Source organism: Akebia trifoliata, chromosome 6 (assembly GCF_017979445.1).
Source record: "Akebia trifoliata isolate Shusen 1 chromosome 6, ASM1797944v1, whole genome shotgun sequence".
Lineage (NCBI taxonomy): Eukaryota > Viridiplantae > Streptophyta > Magnoliopsida > Ranunculales > Lardizabalaceae > Akebia > Akebia trifoliata.
Window position 1 is genome coordinate 17,889,635 of NC_141380.1, and position 17,160 is coordinate 17,906,794.

Below are 17,160 nucleotides of genomic sequence, written 5' to 3' on the forward strand. Positions count from 1 at the left end.
TAAAAAAAATCTATAAATAGGGATCCCTACAACCTATTTTCGGATGAAAAAATAAACCCTAAAAAAAGTAGGTCAAAAAACTTCCCTAACCTCCCATAAACCTTGATTTTGAAGCCTCAACTCCTTACCTAACATCTATACTGCAACTTTAGTTCAAAAAATACCTAGAAACCTTTTCAAAACACTCTAGAAATCTATAAAAAATTCAAAAATTCAGAAGGAGATACTTTGTTTTGGAGATCCGAAACGAATCCAGTGACAGAACGAAGCGAAGAGTGTTGTACAAAGAACTATTCTACCAGATCTAAGGGAACAAGACCGTTGTCTTCGTAAAGATAAAGATTTAAATTTTTTTTATTGATTAAGTCATTTAGCAATGTAGTTCTATTTGAGAATTAGTAGAGACCAACATTTGTCGGACGGGGTTGGTGCCTAACACCTTCGAACCCCATAATGTGATTCCCGGACTCAGTAATTTTTTCGTAGATTAGTTGTTTCTTTTTATTCGTTTAGAGTCAATGTTCGATTCCTAGAGCGTAATAACTAGGTGGCAACTCCCAAACCTCAAAATCAAAATCAGATCCATGCACCCCGCAGATCGAGTGCGCTTTCAGTACCAAATTTTTTTCACGATAGGCACATTTTTAGAAGAAATTTCATTCCCAATCAAAGAGTTTTATTGTATGATAATAGACTCCACCTTTTTCCAGGAAAACTCAAGTCTCAATGGACTGGCCCATATATTATCCAAACAATCTACCCCCATGGTGGTGTTGAAGTCTTTAATCCTAAGGACAGATCCACGTTCAAAGTGAATGGCCAACGTCTCAAACCTTTTCTTGAGTATGGTCTGCAGGAGGAAGTTCTTCTCTTCAATGATCCCGTCTATCAAAATTAACTATGCTTTCGTCTAGCTAAAGACGTTAAACTTAACGCTTTTGGGAGGCAACCCATGCACTTCAAGGCACTTCGTGTTAAATATGAACAAGACTATAGGGTCTTTCTCAGGTGTTATCTAACCCACTCTATTTCATTTTGTCAATTTCAATTTTACCTTTGCATGTATATGTTGAAATATTGAGGACAATATACTATTTAAATTTGGGGATGTATGGGTCGGATTTCTATTTATTATTTTCTTCTTTTATTAAAATATATTATATTTTTGGTTGGCGACTTTATTGTATTTTGCTCAAAATCTTAACTTGTATCTTAAAGCACTTAGTTAAAAATATTTAATCAATCTTTCATTGGAAGCTATGATCTGGAGTCCCCATTTGTATTTTTCTTAGGTAAAAGTTAAAGTAAAGTTATCTTTTGGTTTATAGTTACTTCTAATAAGGTTACCAAGAGTCTAGATTGTATTAAGAGAGCTTGTTACCTTCTTCCTACCTAGAGTTTAAGGAAAAATTGGGTTTGATGAATTTTGAATTCCTTATTCAATTGGTTGGCTGATTAGAAGAAAAACAGAACTAGGTTTTATACACATTGTACATCAACCATTGAATTCGACTGGGTACCTTGAAAAGGGCTGCCTACTTTTCTTAGGAAAAGAGTGAAGAAGTAATAGAAAAAAAAAGACCTCAAAAAAAAATCAAAGATCCAAAAATTTATGTAAAGTTTTAGTAGGGTGAAAGCCATCAAGTGTAAAAATGTGATTATACTGGAATATCACAGATAAAGTCCCTTAGAGGTATTAAAGTGAATATCAACACTTCTCACTACCCCAGACAGGATGCTAAGTTTAGAATTAAACCCTAAGTTACTCCAACTATTCTTGAGTAGTTAGAAAGTTGAAACTCATTCTAGGAAATCGAATATCTTAAATTTCTGAGATAGAACTACTATCGCTCAAAGGTCAATTAAAGTCTAAATTTTTTCGTAGAGAAATAAGGGTTGGGATTCTATACCAAGCATTACTTCCAATTGATTGACAAAACCAAAAATAGACTTGTACTTTTCAATAAAAGTTTTGATTTTGAGTATTTTTACTTCTTTGTTGTTTTCAATTTTGTGGGTATATTTTCTGCAAACCCTCACGAATCAAACTCGTCCACTAGGGGTAACCTAGCGGTTCAAGGGCTTGCTGCATTCACTAAATACAGTCGAGATGCCTGCGAAAGTGGCAGTTTTATTTTCTAGGGACTAAAAAAAGGTAAGTTTGGGGGTGTGATGAGTGTCTCGAAACACTCAATTATACGTATATTTTTTAGATATTTATCTTGATTTTTATCCTTATTTCTTCGTATTAAGGTAATAATCATGATAAGCCTCGAAACACCATGTTGCATGTTAATTAGGCTTAATTATACATAAATAAATTCATTTACTAAATAAATCTAATTACGTGTGTTTCTTGTGCAGAAAATCAACATTTTGGAATCAAAATTTCAATTCAAAAGCATTTGGGCCTACTTTGGAATGCCCTAATCCTTAACTCATATTCTCTTATTTTGTCTTTTTGTGCAAAGAAAAGTGGAGGCTACTTTTAGATTCTTCTATACACATTTTTCTCTATAGAGCATCAATCTCTAGAGAAAGGGTCTCCTCTTGGTTCTCTTATCCAAGACTCCTTTAATCTAAGACTCTTAATCTATTCTCTTATTTTTTGTATTTTTATTTCTAGTTATTTTCTTTTGGCTAAAAGTTTTGTAAGAAGTAGAAGTAGAAGAAGAAGTTGTTAGTTTCTCCATGATATGAATAAAAGTTCTTTCATCTCTTATCTTCCCTCTCTTACAATGACATTAGGCTAAACTCCCTTCCATTGGAGAGTGGAAAAGCCTAGAGCAAGTTCTTGTGTTGTTTCTAATTTCATGCATTTCTTTTATTTTAAATGCTTATGAGTTTTCTTTAAGATTTCTTGCACTTTTTATTCTTAATATAGATATTTTATGCTTAGATTAGATCAAGATAAAGTATGCTTAAACTAGATAATTGGTAGTAGGAAGTTTTCAAAGAATTCTACTTTGTTTATGTCTCTCATGTGATTTCATTTGCTTAACTTTCCGATCTAAGAAGCTAACACCAAGCCCTTACGATTGAGTTATAAAAAGGCTAGAGATTAGGAATTGCTCATCAACATGGTCTAGGTAGATCCACCTCTAATAGTGTTTTAATTTCATAAGTTTACTTGTTTTTAATTTCATTTACTTTAGTTCATTTTCTAGCAATTGTACATCTTCTTATAAGTTCAAAAATACAAAGAAAAATAGTTTTAATTCATTTTTGTTAATTTGAATTTTATCCTCTTAGCTTAACTCTACTCCTCCTTTCTCTTGGGTTTGATACCCTACTTGTCCCACAAGTAAGGTAAAAGTAAGATTAATATTAACTCCGGTGAGAAGAACAACGATAGTATCATCATCAGACCATGATAGAATCGAACTATCAGAGTTAACCAACCTTGACCAGATCAAGCGGTACTATATTTAAGGACTCCACCTTCGACCGAATCAATTTCTTACTACCTATTTTAACATCTCCTTTCTAAGTCCTTTGCAGTCTTTTTGAAAAAAAAAATATTTTTCTTTCTCAGCCCGATCGTCCAACCTAGGGGAGGGAAGAATTCGATCTACGTTTTGGTCTGATCCCAAAATTCTGGGGTACGTAGGCAACCTGAGAAGTTATTTCAGGCCCAACTACATCAAAACAAAAAAAAAAGTAGATTCCCCTACAAAAAAAAATTCAAAAAGAAAACAATTTAAAAGAAAATGCCACACAATGAACATTTGGCTTTTTGAGCCTCAAAATTCCTTTTTTTTCATACCCAGTCCTAAATTTACCCATGAAAGTCCTCCTAAGTACCATGCGAAAAAGTCAAGGAAGGTAGCAAAGCATGATCAGACAATAACTCCAAAAGTTCAAAAGGAAAGAAAAGAAAATGAAGCCTGCTAAGTTGAAAACCCAAAAGGGCGACTTGAGCAAAAATTAAGGCAAACACGCAAGGTTGAAAATCCGAAAGGACAATCTTGGCACAATCAGAGCAAAGAAAAAAAGAAAAATTGTAAGCTCGCTAGATTAAAAACCTAAAAAGACAATCTAGGCAAAAGTTAGAGCGATCAAATGAAGATCTTCGAGTTGAAAAACTAAAAGGTGGTCCGAGCTGAAACATCAAAAGTCCGAATGATTAAGTTTCAATACCTAGTTTGAACCAAATATAGACTCAGTGGATACAAGTATCTCGTCTATGATTGATCTGAAGAGTTTCATATCCCTAAGCGAATCGACGAGGAGAAAGAACAGATTCTATGATGAATTTCAGAAAGAAGTATTTTGTTCCAATTTCTTTGAGCCTGACTCAAAATCTTCAATATAAAAGGTCAAAATTAAAAGTTAAATCTTTATTGCGCTTGTGGTAATCAAAGATTCCAAACTTTCATAATAAGGGCACTTCATTTTTCTAAAGAGTAGCTTTTCCCTTTATACTAGGGGCATTTGTTTTCGAACTATGTTCAATTATCTCCAATGCAATGTTTTCTATTAAACTAGAGGCATTTGATTTTCAGGGTTGATCAATGTTAATCTTAAAGGATAATGGGAACCCCGAATTTAGGGTTATTTTCTTGATAACAATTTTTTAGAAAACCCCTGAGATTTAAAGAAAGTTAAAATTCAGGTTTTAAATTCATAAAACCTTGAGGTTTAAACAAAAATATTCTGATCTCATATTTGGTTTTGCCCAGAAAGATAGTTCATTACTCTTTCACCCTGAGTAGGTAAGGTAGAACTCCTAGAAAGATAGTTCATTACTCTTTCACCCTGAGTAGGTAGAGTAGAATTCCCAGAAAATAAGTTCATTACTCTTTCACCTCGAGTAGGTAGAGTAGAACTCCCAAAAAGATAGTTTATTACTCTTTCACCCTGAATAGGTAGAGTAGAACTCCAAAAAAGATAGTTCATTACTTTTTCACCCCAAGTAGGTAGAGTAGGACTCCCAGAAAAATAGTTCATTATTCTTTCGCCCCGAGTAGGTAGAGTATAACTCCCAGATTCATTCATTTTTGCCCAGATTCATTTATTCTTTCCCATATTCATTCATTCTTCCCAGATCCATTCTTCAATCATTTTTTCCCAAATTCATTCATTTTTTCCCAGATTCATTTTTCAATCATTCTCAATCATTCTTTTCCAGATTCATTCTTTCTTTCCCAGAATTATTCATTCTTTCTCAGATTCATTTTATTCTCAAATTTATTCAATCTTTCTTAGATTCATTTCGTCGAGGGTTATCTCGGATTATGCTCAAATGCATCCGAGGGCTTTCTAGGAATTATGCTTAGATGCCGTCGAGGGCTTTCTCAAAATTATGCTCAGATGCCACCGAGGGATTTCTCGAAACTATGCTCAGATGCCACAGAGGGCTTTCTCAGAATTATGCTCAGATGCCGCCGAGGGTTTTCTAGGAATTATGCTCAAATATCGTCGAGGGTTTTCTCGAAATTATTGTCAGATGCCGCCGAGGGCTTTCTCGGACTTATGCTCACATGTCGACGAGGGTTTTCTCGAAATTATACTCAGATAACACTGAGTTTTCGAAATTATGCTTAGATGCTGCCGAGGTTTTCTTGGAATTATACTCAGATATCGTCGAGAGTTTTCTTAGAATTATGCTCAGATGCCGCCGAGGGTTTTCTCGGAACTATGCTCAGATGCCACCGAGGGCTTTCTCGGAATTATGCTTAGATGCCACCGAGGGTTTTCTCGGAATTATGATCAGATGTCATCGAGGGTTTTCTCAGAACTATGCTCAGATGCCGTTGAGAGCTTTCTCAGAATTATGCTCAAATGCCACCGAGGGTTTTCTCGGAATTATGCTCAGACGTCGTCGTGGGTTTTCTCGGAATTATGCCTAGATACCGCCGAGGGTTTCTCGGAATTATGCTCAGATGCCACTGAGGGTTTTCTCGGAATTATGCTCAGATACCGCTGAGGTTTTCTCGAAATTATGCTTAGATACCGCCGAGGGTTTTCTTGGAATTATGCTCAGTTTTATGATCAATTTATGCTCAGATTATGCTTAATTTTATGCTATGATTTTACTTAATTTATGCTCAGATCTAGCTTAGACCCTCTGAGATTTATCTTAGATTTTAAGTGCGCACACTTGCATATTTGTTTCATTAGTCAAGGAGAATTTTATAAAATTCAAGGATCTAACGCTGTCAGCAAGAGTACGTACTCAAGGACCTGACAAATTTTTAGTTCGGGGAGAGTTTTACACTCAAGGATACAAACATCCCGACGAATTGCTAAATCAGGCTGTAAAATGAATTGTTACTAGCTTTGACATTCGAATATTGCACTATCTACCGAAATAGATTTGCTATCTAGTTTGCTTCAACCCTCTGCCAAATAAGGGCATCTATAGACACCCCATTGTTGCATTCACCTGATTAATCAACTCGTCAACCTGATCGCGACGGTTCCCAATGATGGATGATTATTCCAATGCTCTATTTAGTTACTAGAGATGTTTCAGAAATTCGAATGAGGTATTTCAAATTAACAAAATTGTAGAAACTACGCTACGCTAGAAAAGTATAATCTCAAAAACATAGAAATCATTATCTTGTAGACAAAAAGAAGCTTTACGATAAAAATCACTAAAAAATGATCAAAACATCCCTAGAGCCTACATTGCACTTAGGAAAACCCTTTCAAACACATAGAATAATAAATCGAAACCCAATAAATCATTTCGCCAATTTTCACAAAATTCAACAAAATTACGAAAATGCCCCTCATAAAGTTCAACCATTTTGTACAAAAAATCTCATAAATGATACAAACTAATATTCCCATTGAATTTCTTATGAAAAATCGATTCCAATACATCTTTGAACATTGAAAAACGACTTAAAAGGCAAAAAATCATTTCCGAGGGTAAAACGATAATTTTACAATTTTAATAATTAAAAATTCTGAAGTTAATAATTAAAACATTAATTGATATAAAATGAAATCCTAATTAAAATTAAAGTCAATCAAGTAAGACTCAAGTCAAAATCCTAAACTCAAGTCAATCAAGTAAGACTCAAGTCAAAATCCTAAAGTTAAGTCAATCTAGAGAAACTAAAAGTCAAAACCCTAAAATAATTCTAATTAAATTATAACTCTATTTAAAACAATTCTAATTAAACTATAACTCTATTTAAAATAATTTTAATTAAACTATAATTCTATGTAAAACAATTTTAATTAAACACTAACTCTATCTAAAAAGTATCTAAAAAAATCTATAAATAGGGGTCTCTACAAATTATTTTCGCATAAAAAAATAAACCCTAGAAAAAGTAGGTCAAAAACCTTTCATAACCTCCCATAAATCCTAATTTTGAAACCCCAACTCCTTACCTAACATCCATACCCCAACTTTTGCTCAAAAAACACCTAGAAGCTCTTCAAAAACACCTAGAAATTCAAAATAAAAGTCAGAAGATTCAGATCTAAGAAGGAAATATCTCGTCTTGGAGATCTGAAGCAATTCGGTGTAGAACGAACCGATGAGTGTTGTACGAAGAACTATTCTACCAGATCTGAGGGAACAAGACCGTTGTCTTCATAAAGGTATATATTTCTTTTTATTTTTTTTTAACGATTAGGTCTTTTTAGCAATGTAATCTTATTTGGGAATTAGTAGAGACTAGTAATGTGATCTCCAGACTCAGTATTTTTTTTTGTAGTAGATTAGTTATTTCTTTTTATCCGTTTCGAGTCGATATTCGGTTCCTAGACCGCAATAACTAGGTGGCGACTCCCAAACCTCAAATGTCAAAAGGGGATCCACCCACCCCACGGAATCAGGGCACTTTCACCTATATTAAGCTTACTATGATCTATGGACTCTAAACACGAAAGAGCTCATAATCCTAATATGGAATTACAAATGGGCTCGAATATCGAATTCTTAATATCACTCTAATATTTGTGGGATCAGCCAACTCCTCAAAATGTAATAGATCTGTGTCACATAAGGATCTAATGCTATGCTCTAATACCATCTATGGCACCTCCATAACACTAACACAAAATCCCATATTACATTTCGAGGCACTAAGTAACGCCTCAAAATTTTGACATGGTCTCCTCTGTTTATGTTAACATTTCAAGGTGCTAAATACCTGCTTCACCTGATAAATAATAAACATTATATATTACATATATACACACAAAATATATACTAGCGAAAGCCTATATACATCTAACAATGTACAATAGATCAGAGTGCGGACGGATAAACAATATATAGGATTATACAAACTCCTCACTCTAACAAAAGTCCTAACGCTCAATACAAAATCCATAAGACGACCTGGATAAACTAACACCACTAAGGGGTATTGCCCTAATACTTATCAGGTAACGAACTCTAGTCGTCTATCTGACCCACCAGATGGTCCCAACTCACTGATTCTAAGCCTGTTTCATCAACTGTAGGCTCTGAAACTAAAAAAATTATGAAGAAAAGGGTAAGTAACAATGGTTACCTAGTAGAAAAATAAATAATTTATGTCAATTACTTTTCCTAACATGAACGAATAAACATATTTGATCATTTTAACTTATACAAAGTTTTATAGAAGAAAGTATGATTAACTAGTACATATAGCCAGGGATAAGCAACTAAACATTTGAAAACTCACATTATATCAATTAACAATATTTACTATAACATTTTTTTATACAAATCTAATGAATCAAATGAAAACATTAAATATGCATTTCATTTTAATATCAAAATAAGATAATAGATACATAATACACAATTGTGGAGTAGTGAAATTAGAGAGTTGAGATTCACGATTAGATCGTCCCCAGTCGGGACATGATGTTACAATACTTTATTAGCTTTTAGTTCTTGATTTTGTTATCAGTCTCTGCACTTATCATACTTGGTTGACAATTTATCCGGTTCAGGCTGGTCATTTGATGTGAACGTAAGCAATGAGTCTCTTTTCGATGTGTTAGAATATTCGACTAGTATAGATTGTTAATGATCACTAACTAATTATCTTCGTCTATACCTATCAAGTGTGCATGTGATTCCCAAATATATAACCTCATTCGTATACCACATTTACATTACAAGTTCACTGATAAAAATAGAGAGAAATAAACCCGGATTCCAGTTGTGACTCCATTCTCATACGTGTCCCATACCACGTATGAGTTTGGTTATTCCTATCGTACATCCCACGATAGTATATCCTTTTGGATGATATGACAAAATATCCCTTTAGGTATTCACGAGCTCTTTAACATATCACAAAATAACTACATATATATAGTTGAGAGTGGATATCCAGTTTCTTACCATGCAACTATGGCCCATCGGTCGAAAATAAATAACAGTACAAAAAAGTAAATAAACGCCTCATGCTAATAGAAAGTAAATAAACATGCAAATCACATCATGAAAATAAAAAATAAATTAATCTTAAATGTAAAATGCAGACATCACCCTTCGGGTGTGATTCTGACATTTTACCATGTCATACCCTTTTTCCATTTTTTCAATTTTCGTAGTTTTCAATCTTTCAAACAAAACATTCATTTTCTAATATTCATCAAATCAATATGAGTTTATTGAATATTAAATCATTTTTCAAACTTTAAAATTTATTTTTATCAATTACATTGAAAAATTACAAAACTTAGATCAAAACGGGGTCTGAGCAGTGACAGAATCCAACTGGCGAAAATAACTTGATAAAATGTCCTACCCACGTATACTTTGTTATAAAATACAATTATACACATCAACTATGAAGTTCCTAGTGTGAATTTGAAATAACGAAAAGAATTTTATGTTTTTGAAACACATAACAAATTTTTATTAAAACCCTAAATGCAATTTTCACAATCTACGATTACCAATAGAAATTGAGAGTTCCTACCAACTTTGTGCGATAGAATTGAAGCACGTACATGAAAATCGATATGATCGATACAAAAATCTAGGTAGATCTGACGTCAAAGGAGCTGATTTTTTTAATTGGGCCCTATGGTTTCGAAGATCTCGGTACCGTCGTCCTTTCTCCCTTTTGTAGCGAATGACGGTTTGGGCTCGAAGTAGATAAAATCTAAAGTCGAAGTTTCGAAATCCCCTGTGTATCCTACGAATATTTTTTTATGAAACAGGAAAAAAAGAAGAAAATACGTGGGTTTTGTAGAGGTAGATGTTACAGACATTTCTCTTTTCTTCGTCGGAAGTCTACAGCATCCCATTTGAAACGTATCAACAACGATAAGTAGTTGGAACTCAACATTTTAAAATCCAAATGTATATGCTGATTTTTGAGTCAGTTAAAGAGAAGATGAATAGTGAATTTCGTTTTAAAAATTATCTATATAAGTTGTGGGACGAAATCGATATTTTACATGTTGTTTCGTTCAACGATAACTCGACCGTCCAGACTCCAAAAGTAACAAGTAAGTACTTTATTTTATATAATTTTTCATTTTGGATCTAGTGGCATAGTTAGATTCTATAAATTCTGTTTATAAAAAAAATTCACTTTTTCGAATCGTTGGGACCATAAAATTAACGTTGTTTCCGTTTTTGACAATAATTCGACTTTTTGGACTCCAAAAATGGCGAGTAAACAGTCAATTTTCTATAATTTTTTATTACAAATCCAATGGTGTGATTAAATTTTAAACATTCTTACTTTAGCAAAAAGTCATTGTTTTAGTCTGGTCCGACTCGAAAATTGAGAATTTTGTAACTTTTATATTCGGACTTGTATTTGAGCTTGCTTATAAGCTAAAGTATGTTTTTCAACCATTTTGAATATAATGGTGATGTCAGATTTCATTAAAAATGATCAGAACAAAATCCTAAAGTTTTACCCTAAGTCTCATTTTTAGGATTTTTACAAAATTCTATTATTTATTTTTTCTTGAGATACGAATAAAAAACTCGGAGTATTACAAGCTATGCCTACCTATCCATCAAACCGATCAATGAATTGACCGCAAAGCATGGGATCATTCCCTATACACACCCTTTCTATCCTCCTCTATATTTCGGTCAAAAAAGAAACATGAAAAAAAAGAATGAAAAGGAAAGTGATGTAAAAAAGGAAGAGAAAAAAAAAATTATTAAAGGGAAGACCCTTCTCACGTTAGGGGGAGGTTGATAATTTAAATAATAAAAAAAAAAAGCAAGGACGTCTCTCTCTCTCTCTCTCTCTCCCTCTCACTTCTGCTACAACAAGGAGTTATCTTCCTTTATTTTTCTAGGTACCAACAAGAAAAAAATAATAATAAAGAGAAACAAAAGAAATAGAGAAGAGAATCAAGAGAGAAAAGCTCACCTCATCATGTTTACACGAACCTATTCGTGTCATTATCATCTTCTTCAACCATTCAATCTCTCCACACCATTGACACAACATCAGTTTCTGTCCTCGTCCACACACTATTGGCGCTTTCATAGCAGCAGCCCTTTCATCCTCACCCCATCACGTTTTCTAGCCATCATCTTAGCCAACCTCTCTCACTCTCTCTTCCTCCTTTTTTTTTTAAATCTTTTTTCTTTACTTCCTGTGCATCCTAACTGAGACCATCCCTTGTCTTCTTCAACAGCCTAGCACCTCCCATCATCTCCCCTTTATTCTTCCTTTTCACCTCTTGGCTCAGCCAGCCACACATTGTAGCACCCTCTATAGCCTTATCCACCTTCCTTTCCCTCAAACTTATTTCTCTCTTACACTTCCTTTCTTTTATAGACGCACAGCCAACCTACTACGCAGGCCATCCCTATCTCTCTAACTTCTTCCCACATTCATTGTCCTCTCCTTAACAACAGCCCCACATCGTGTTTTAGCGCCAAGAAACCAATCCCATTACCTACGTTTTGCAGCCATAAACCCATCTCCATACACTTCGGTTTAGCCATTAAACCACCCCCATTTATCTCGGGTTTTACAACCCACATAACAGGTATTGTCTCCCTTATAGCTCCCTCGTCAACCTTCTCTTTCATCCACTACCACTGTCAACGCCCTACTAACAACATGGCAGCGGTATCGGTTCTCTTTTTTTCACGTCATAACACACCCCAATCGGAGCATCGTTCATCGTGAAACCTCTCCTTGATTACGAGTTCACTTGAAGAAATCACAGTGACCATCATTTTATTGTAAAGGTACCGTATTTTGGTGTGTTTTCCTTCTTTTTTTTTTTTTTTGTTGTTGTTGTTGTTTTGATTCGTTCGTCTTTTCTCTCCCTCTCCATCACGTGTTCTTAAACTTTTGCATTCAAGAATTTTATATATTTATGAATGAGTTCTTTTTATTTGATGATTTGCCATGTTTTTCTAATTTTTTATATTCAAAAATGGTGAATATATGCATGAATGTTTGATTCACAGATTTGCTACGTGTTTATAATTTTTTTTTAATTTTTTAATCGAAAATGGCAAATATATGCATGAATGTTTGATTCGCTATTTTGCCATGTGTCCCTAATATTTTATCTTAAAATTTTACATATATGTGTCCCCAACTTTGTGGTTTCGAGTGATATTGAGTTTTATTGAGATTGAATATTCCGAACAATTCATTTTGGTAAAATGATCAAGTTCCCCAACCCACTCGATCATCGGACCCTTCAGGAACCAAAAATGGCTCTTAAGGATAGTTGGTGTCGTTTTACAAGTGCCACCCGGTATTTCTGTGTGACACCCAAGTATTTTCGGGTGTCGTCGGCAAAGATTACCCAATGGTCACTAATTCGAAAAATATGATCGTTAGACATTCCGAGTGCTACCCGAAATTATCCGTGTGCCACCAATAGATGACTGTTAAACCAAGAGAAGTTTTGCCCTCCCCTCATACAACCTTGAGAGCACTCTCTACCCATATAAGTGCCCTTGCCCTAGTTGAGCCCAACTTCAAATTTTAAGATTTTTCTCAAATTTAGAGAGAATTCTCCCCAACTATAGTGGACACCTTTTGTAAATCTAGAGCATTTTTGCTCCAGGAAATAACGAGAGAAAGAAGTTTGTTTAATCTGCAAAAATCTATCCAACTCAAAAAAGGTGAGATTGAATTCATGATAAAACTTAGATTATTTTGATTTTACACTGTTAATTCTTGATTTCCATCACAAAATCCAAGTTTTCACTGTGGATTTTGACTAATTTGTTTGTAAAATTGATTTTTACCGTCAAAATGGGTTTCTTCTCCAGCGAATTTGGTTTGACAACATTAATTTTGATCTTTAATCATAAAACCTAATTTAACTTACCAAAAAAATTCTTGGTTGAATTTTGTTTCAGATTTGATCAAGATGTAATCCTTGTTTCTGAATCATGGAGCTCAAGAAAATAATAAAATCTAGTAGAAAGTTGATCACCTTACTACTTGCGGAATTGGATCCCAGATCCTTTCTCTTTTTAGTGGGGACTAGATCAACTAAGAACTCATCTCCTCCTCCTCCTCCCCCGCAATTCATATCTAATGACCAAACTCACCACCGCCATACCATCTACCAAATCTCATTCATTCATCTAATCACAACCATCAATCTACCGGAAGGGGGAACAACTCCATCATCTCTCATTGCAATAGTAAAGATGAAAATAACAAATGTAACATGAAATAGTTATTGAAAATAACTATCTAAACTCATTAATCGAAAAATCTGGCGCACATTTATAGAAAGAAACTAAGACAGAGGTGGGATTTTGATCCATCCGATTTTATTAAGATTCATTTTTATCAAAAAAATAATAATAATTAATAAACACTCTAACACATTTTTTTTTGGTATTTGGAGCATTATATACTGTAAATTATTTTAAAACACAACTTATCGAATGGTTGAACCATTGAATTTTCTTTATATATGATTTTGTTTGTTTCATTTACAAAAATTTAAAAATATATATATATATATATATATATATATATATATGACATTGATTTGGATCTTTGTAGATCATAGATTTTTTTTTCTTTTTCTTTTTTTTGAGTGATAAATCATAGACTACTTAAAATTGAACTCGATAGCACAGTAACTCTATCAATAAAAAATTAAAAATCACACATTTTATCAACTCTTAAAAGAATTGTTTCTGGGTATTGTTGGTACATTACATGAGTTTTGAATCTGTCAGTATTGTTGGTATATTACATGAGTTTTGAATTTCAACAATGATTTTAATATGTTTCATAAGGAAAATACCATCTGGTTCATGGTTGAATTGTTGAGATGATCTAATAATGCCCTAATAAATGTATTTTCTACTGCAGATGGTATGTACATGTTGCAAGTGTGCACTCATTTTCTTTCTTTTAGAAAACTGCAAAAACTCTCTCTATAATAATAGTCAAGAAAGCCTTATCTGAATATTTTGCTGAACTTGTTTTGTAGGAATGAATGGTCCTGATTAATATTTGGTAATTTTTATTTATTTATTTAATCTAATCTTCAGTTCCATGCGCTGAAGAAAAAGCTTTCTTCTACATGATCCAAGGTGTACCTAAAGAAGGAAACAAAAGCTTTCCTATAAGAAGCCAAAACTCCGTTAGATCTCTTCTTCTTCTCCTTGTATTTTGGATGGATACTAGTATTTATGAGCTAGGTAAATACCATTTCCACATATTCTAAATATCCATTAAAAACTTCTTTACTAACCTTCTCATTCTTCTTTGTTATAAGGTAAATACTACGTCAAGCCAAATATCCATTGTATGGTGTGGACTAAATCATACAAAATTTTGATTCAAGTGTTGGCATGACTTTCATACACGGTTGACGACGAGCCATGAGTAAAATGTCCTTCAAATGTTCTGATGACAACTTTTTTCTGTTTTGCATGCGGTCGAACAAGTATCAAACTCATAAAGGTCTGGCAAGGTATTCTTCGACTAGGATTTGTGCACTTTTTCAAGTGTATATCCACATTTAGTATTTCATTTTAGATCACCACACCTCTACACTATAATTTCGAATTATAAAGAACAAAAGAGCTTTCAACAGAATCATTTTGTTCCACTCTTACAATTATAGTATTTACTTTGCAGAGAGTGGAGAGTTTCATACAAATGCTAGACATGAAAATTAAAATATAACCCTTTGCAACTCAATTTGCATCCGGCAAAAAAAAAAAAAAAATTTGTCCGTAACAATTGTACATTTTATTATTGTACATTGGATTTGTTTAACTGTCTTGCTAACTTTCTTGCAAGATCATTGCTTCCAGAAAGGAGCAAGAGAGGAGAAATAAGGGCTCAGTTGAGGGCATAATGAAAACGTTCAAGTAGTCGAACAACCTGATTCAAAGGGATAGGTGAGTGAAGAAGAGGTGGATTCGAACTTTGTGATCCTACTTTCTCTGGAAACCCAAGTGGTAATGCTAGAACAGTCTCTTGTTGCATATTTGTAAGCTCTAAGAATTGGGCTAGCATGTCTCCATCAAGTATCTTAGGTACTCCAGCCTGCAAAACTAAAATCAGTTAGTAGATGTTTAATAGATATTAGATAGCATAGGATAGCATAGGACAGCTTCGGAGGAACCAAAAGTAGTCAACTTGCATATTTCCTTCTAAGTGATACTGTAATCGGTCTTCATTGCACATTGTGAAACCATCTCAATCGACTCTCTACCACATTATCAATCAATGTGTAACGACCCGAAAGTTGTTACGAATCTCCGGGATATCAGAAGTATGAAATTTATGACTCAAATCCAAGCATAGGCTATGAATCATAGATCAAATCTTTTATAAATCGATATTCTAGTCAAATTGACGTCACCATCAGGTTTAGAATAGCAGACAAATATAATTTAGACTATAAGTGCACTCAAATCAGAAACCAACATCAGATGGTTGTCAGAAAATGAATTTTGTTTTGGAATGAGATTCTGAAAATTTTAATCAAATCACTAGAACTAAATCAAAAAATTATTAAGAATAGGATCTTGAAAAGAAATCAGATAGGCCCGATATTAAGGATTAATTTTTGGGCCCAAAAGTCACACAATGCTCCTAGAGAGTAAAATAGTATCAAAGTCGTTTCATACCAGTGATCCACGCCCCCGGAACTCATTATGATCATTTCCTAGGATAGGAGCAGTTAATGGATGAACCACAAGTCTAGCTTGCACAGCTTCTAAGAGCTCATGTTCTTCCCTACAAATTCATAAATCAATCAACTATAAAATGCTAAAATAAAAATATATAACTAAATTAAATCAGTAAACATAGACATAAAACTAAGATAGTCGTACATGAGAACTTGATGCAATTGCAATATAGAAACAATCAAGATGAAGCAGCTATGTCTAAAGATCTTTATCTTGGTGCAACTAAAAAAAGGTTTGATGTACAGAAACTTTGGCCATTTTAGCAATGAAAGTTGTTCTCTTCTAGTCCAAAAAGTCCTACAAATTCAAGGGCACTTTCTTCGAGGATTTTGTATTTAAGTGGGACATGATTTGTCTGAGGAAAGTTGACAACCATAGTCCTTCTCACCCACCTTTGGGTCGCATTTTTATTATTAACTGTTGAAACTCAAAAAAAGATGAAATTGTTTAAAGGAGCTTGTATTTTTTTTTTCTATTTTTTTGACAAGTGAAAAGATACAACCTACAATCTCCCACTACTAACAATATCCCACCTAAACATAAAATCTTCAAAAAACAACCCTCCGAAATCCTTAAACTGCTTAAACCAAAAAAAAACAATAAACCAAGGATGTTGAAAATTAACTCCTGCATGAAGCTTTCTTTCCCACCAAAAGTGCGCCCATTCCTCTCTTTCCACAAGCCCCAACGAATTGCAAAGGGCACAAATTTTCAAAGAATCTTTAACCTACCAAAAACAGAGATGGACTTCCAACCAAGCAAGAGAGAGACAACCGAGTGGGGCTCACACCAAGAGACCTTAAACAAAGAATGAAAATAAAACCACATATCATGAGTGTTTTCACAATGAGTAAGAAGATGATCAACCAACTCCCCACTCGATTTGCACAAACAACAATAATCCATCAAGACAAGACCCTTACATCTTAGAAGATCAATCGTAGGAAGTTTATTCAAAGCCACCAACCAAATGAAAAATGAGACTTTGGAAGGCACCTTAGAAGAACAAAGGAAGGAAGCAGGAAAACAAGGATCTTGATTCCCTTCAAGCAACGAATAGA

The 17,160-nt window shown here is 33.8% G+C and overlaps 1 protein-coding gene and 1 long non-coding RNA gene across 5 annotated transcripts in view; one reads left to right on the forward strand and one right to left on the reverse strand.

The window, feature by feature from the left end:
- Positions 1-11,284: 11,284 nt before the first annotated feature.
- LOC147400343 (uncharacterized) lies at positions 11,285-14,807 on the forward strand. Its single transcript, XR_015179310.1, has 3 exons — positions 11,285-12,151; positions 14,444-14,593; positions 14,671-14,807. It is a non-coding gene; the product is annotated as an uncharacterized LOC147400343 (long non-coding RNA).
- Positions 14,808-14,956: 149 nt separating this feature from the next.
- LOC147400344 (Cleavage and polyadenylation specificity factor (CPSF) A subunit protein) overlaps positions 14,957-17,160 on the reverse strand; it is a 73,789-nt gene continuing 71,585 nt past the window's right edge. The window contains exons 14-15 of one of the 4 annotated variants that reach the window (XM_086445991.1): positions 16,037-16,145; positions 14,957-15,449 (exon numbers count right to left, since the gene is read on the reverse strand). In XM_086445991.1, coding sequence (XP_086302117.1) covers positions 15,243-15,449; positions 16,037-16,145 — 316 coding nt within the window. In that variant the 3' untranslated portion in view covers positions 14,957-15,242. Of the gene's footprint in view, positions 15,450-16,036; positions 16,146-16,723; positions 16,898-17,160 lie in introns of those variants that run through there. The other 3 variants (XR_015179306.1, XR_015179304.1, XR_015179305.1) reach the window with 3 other exon arrangements.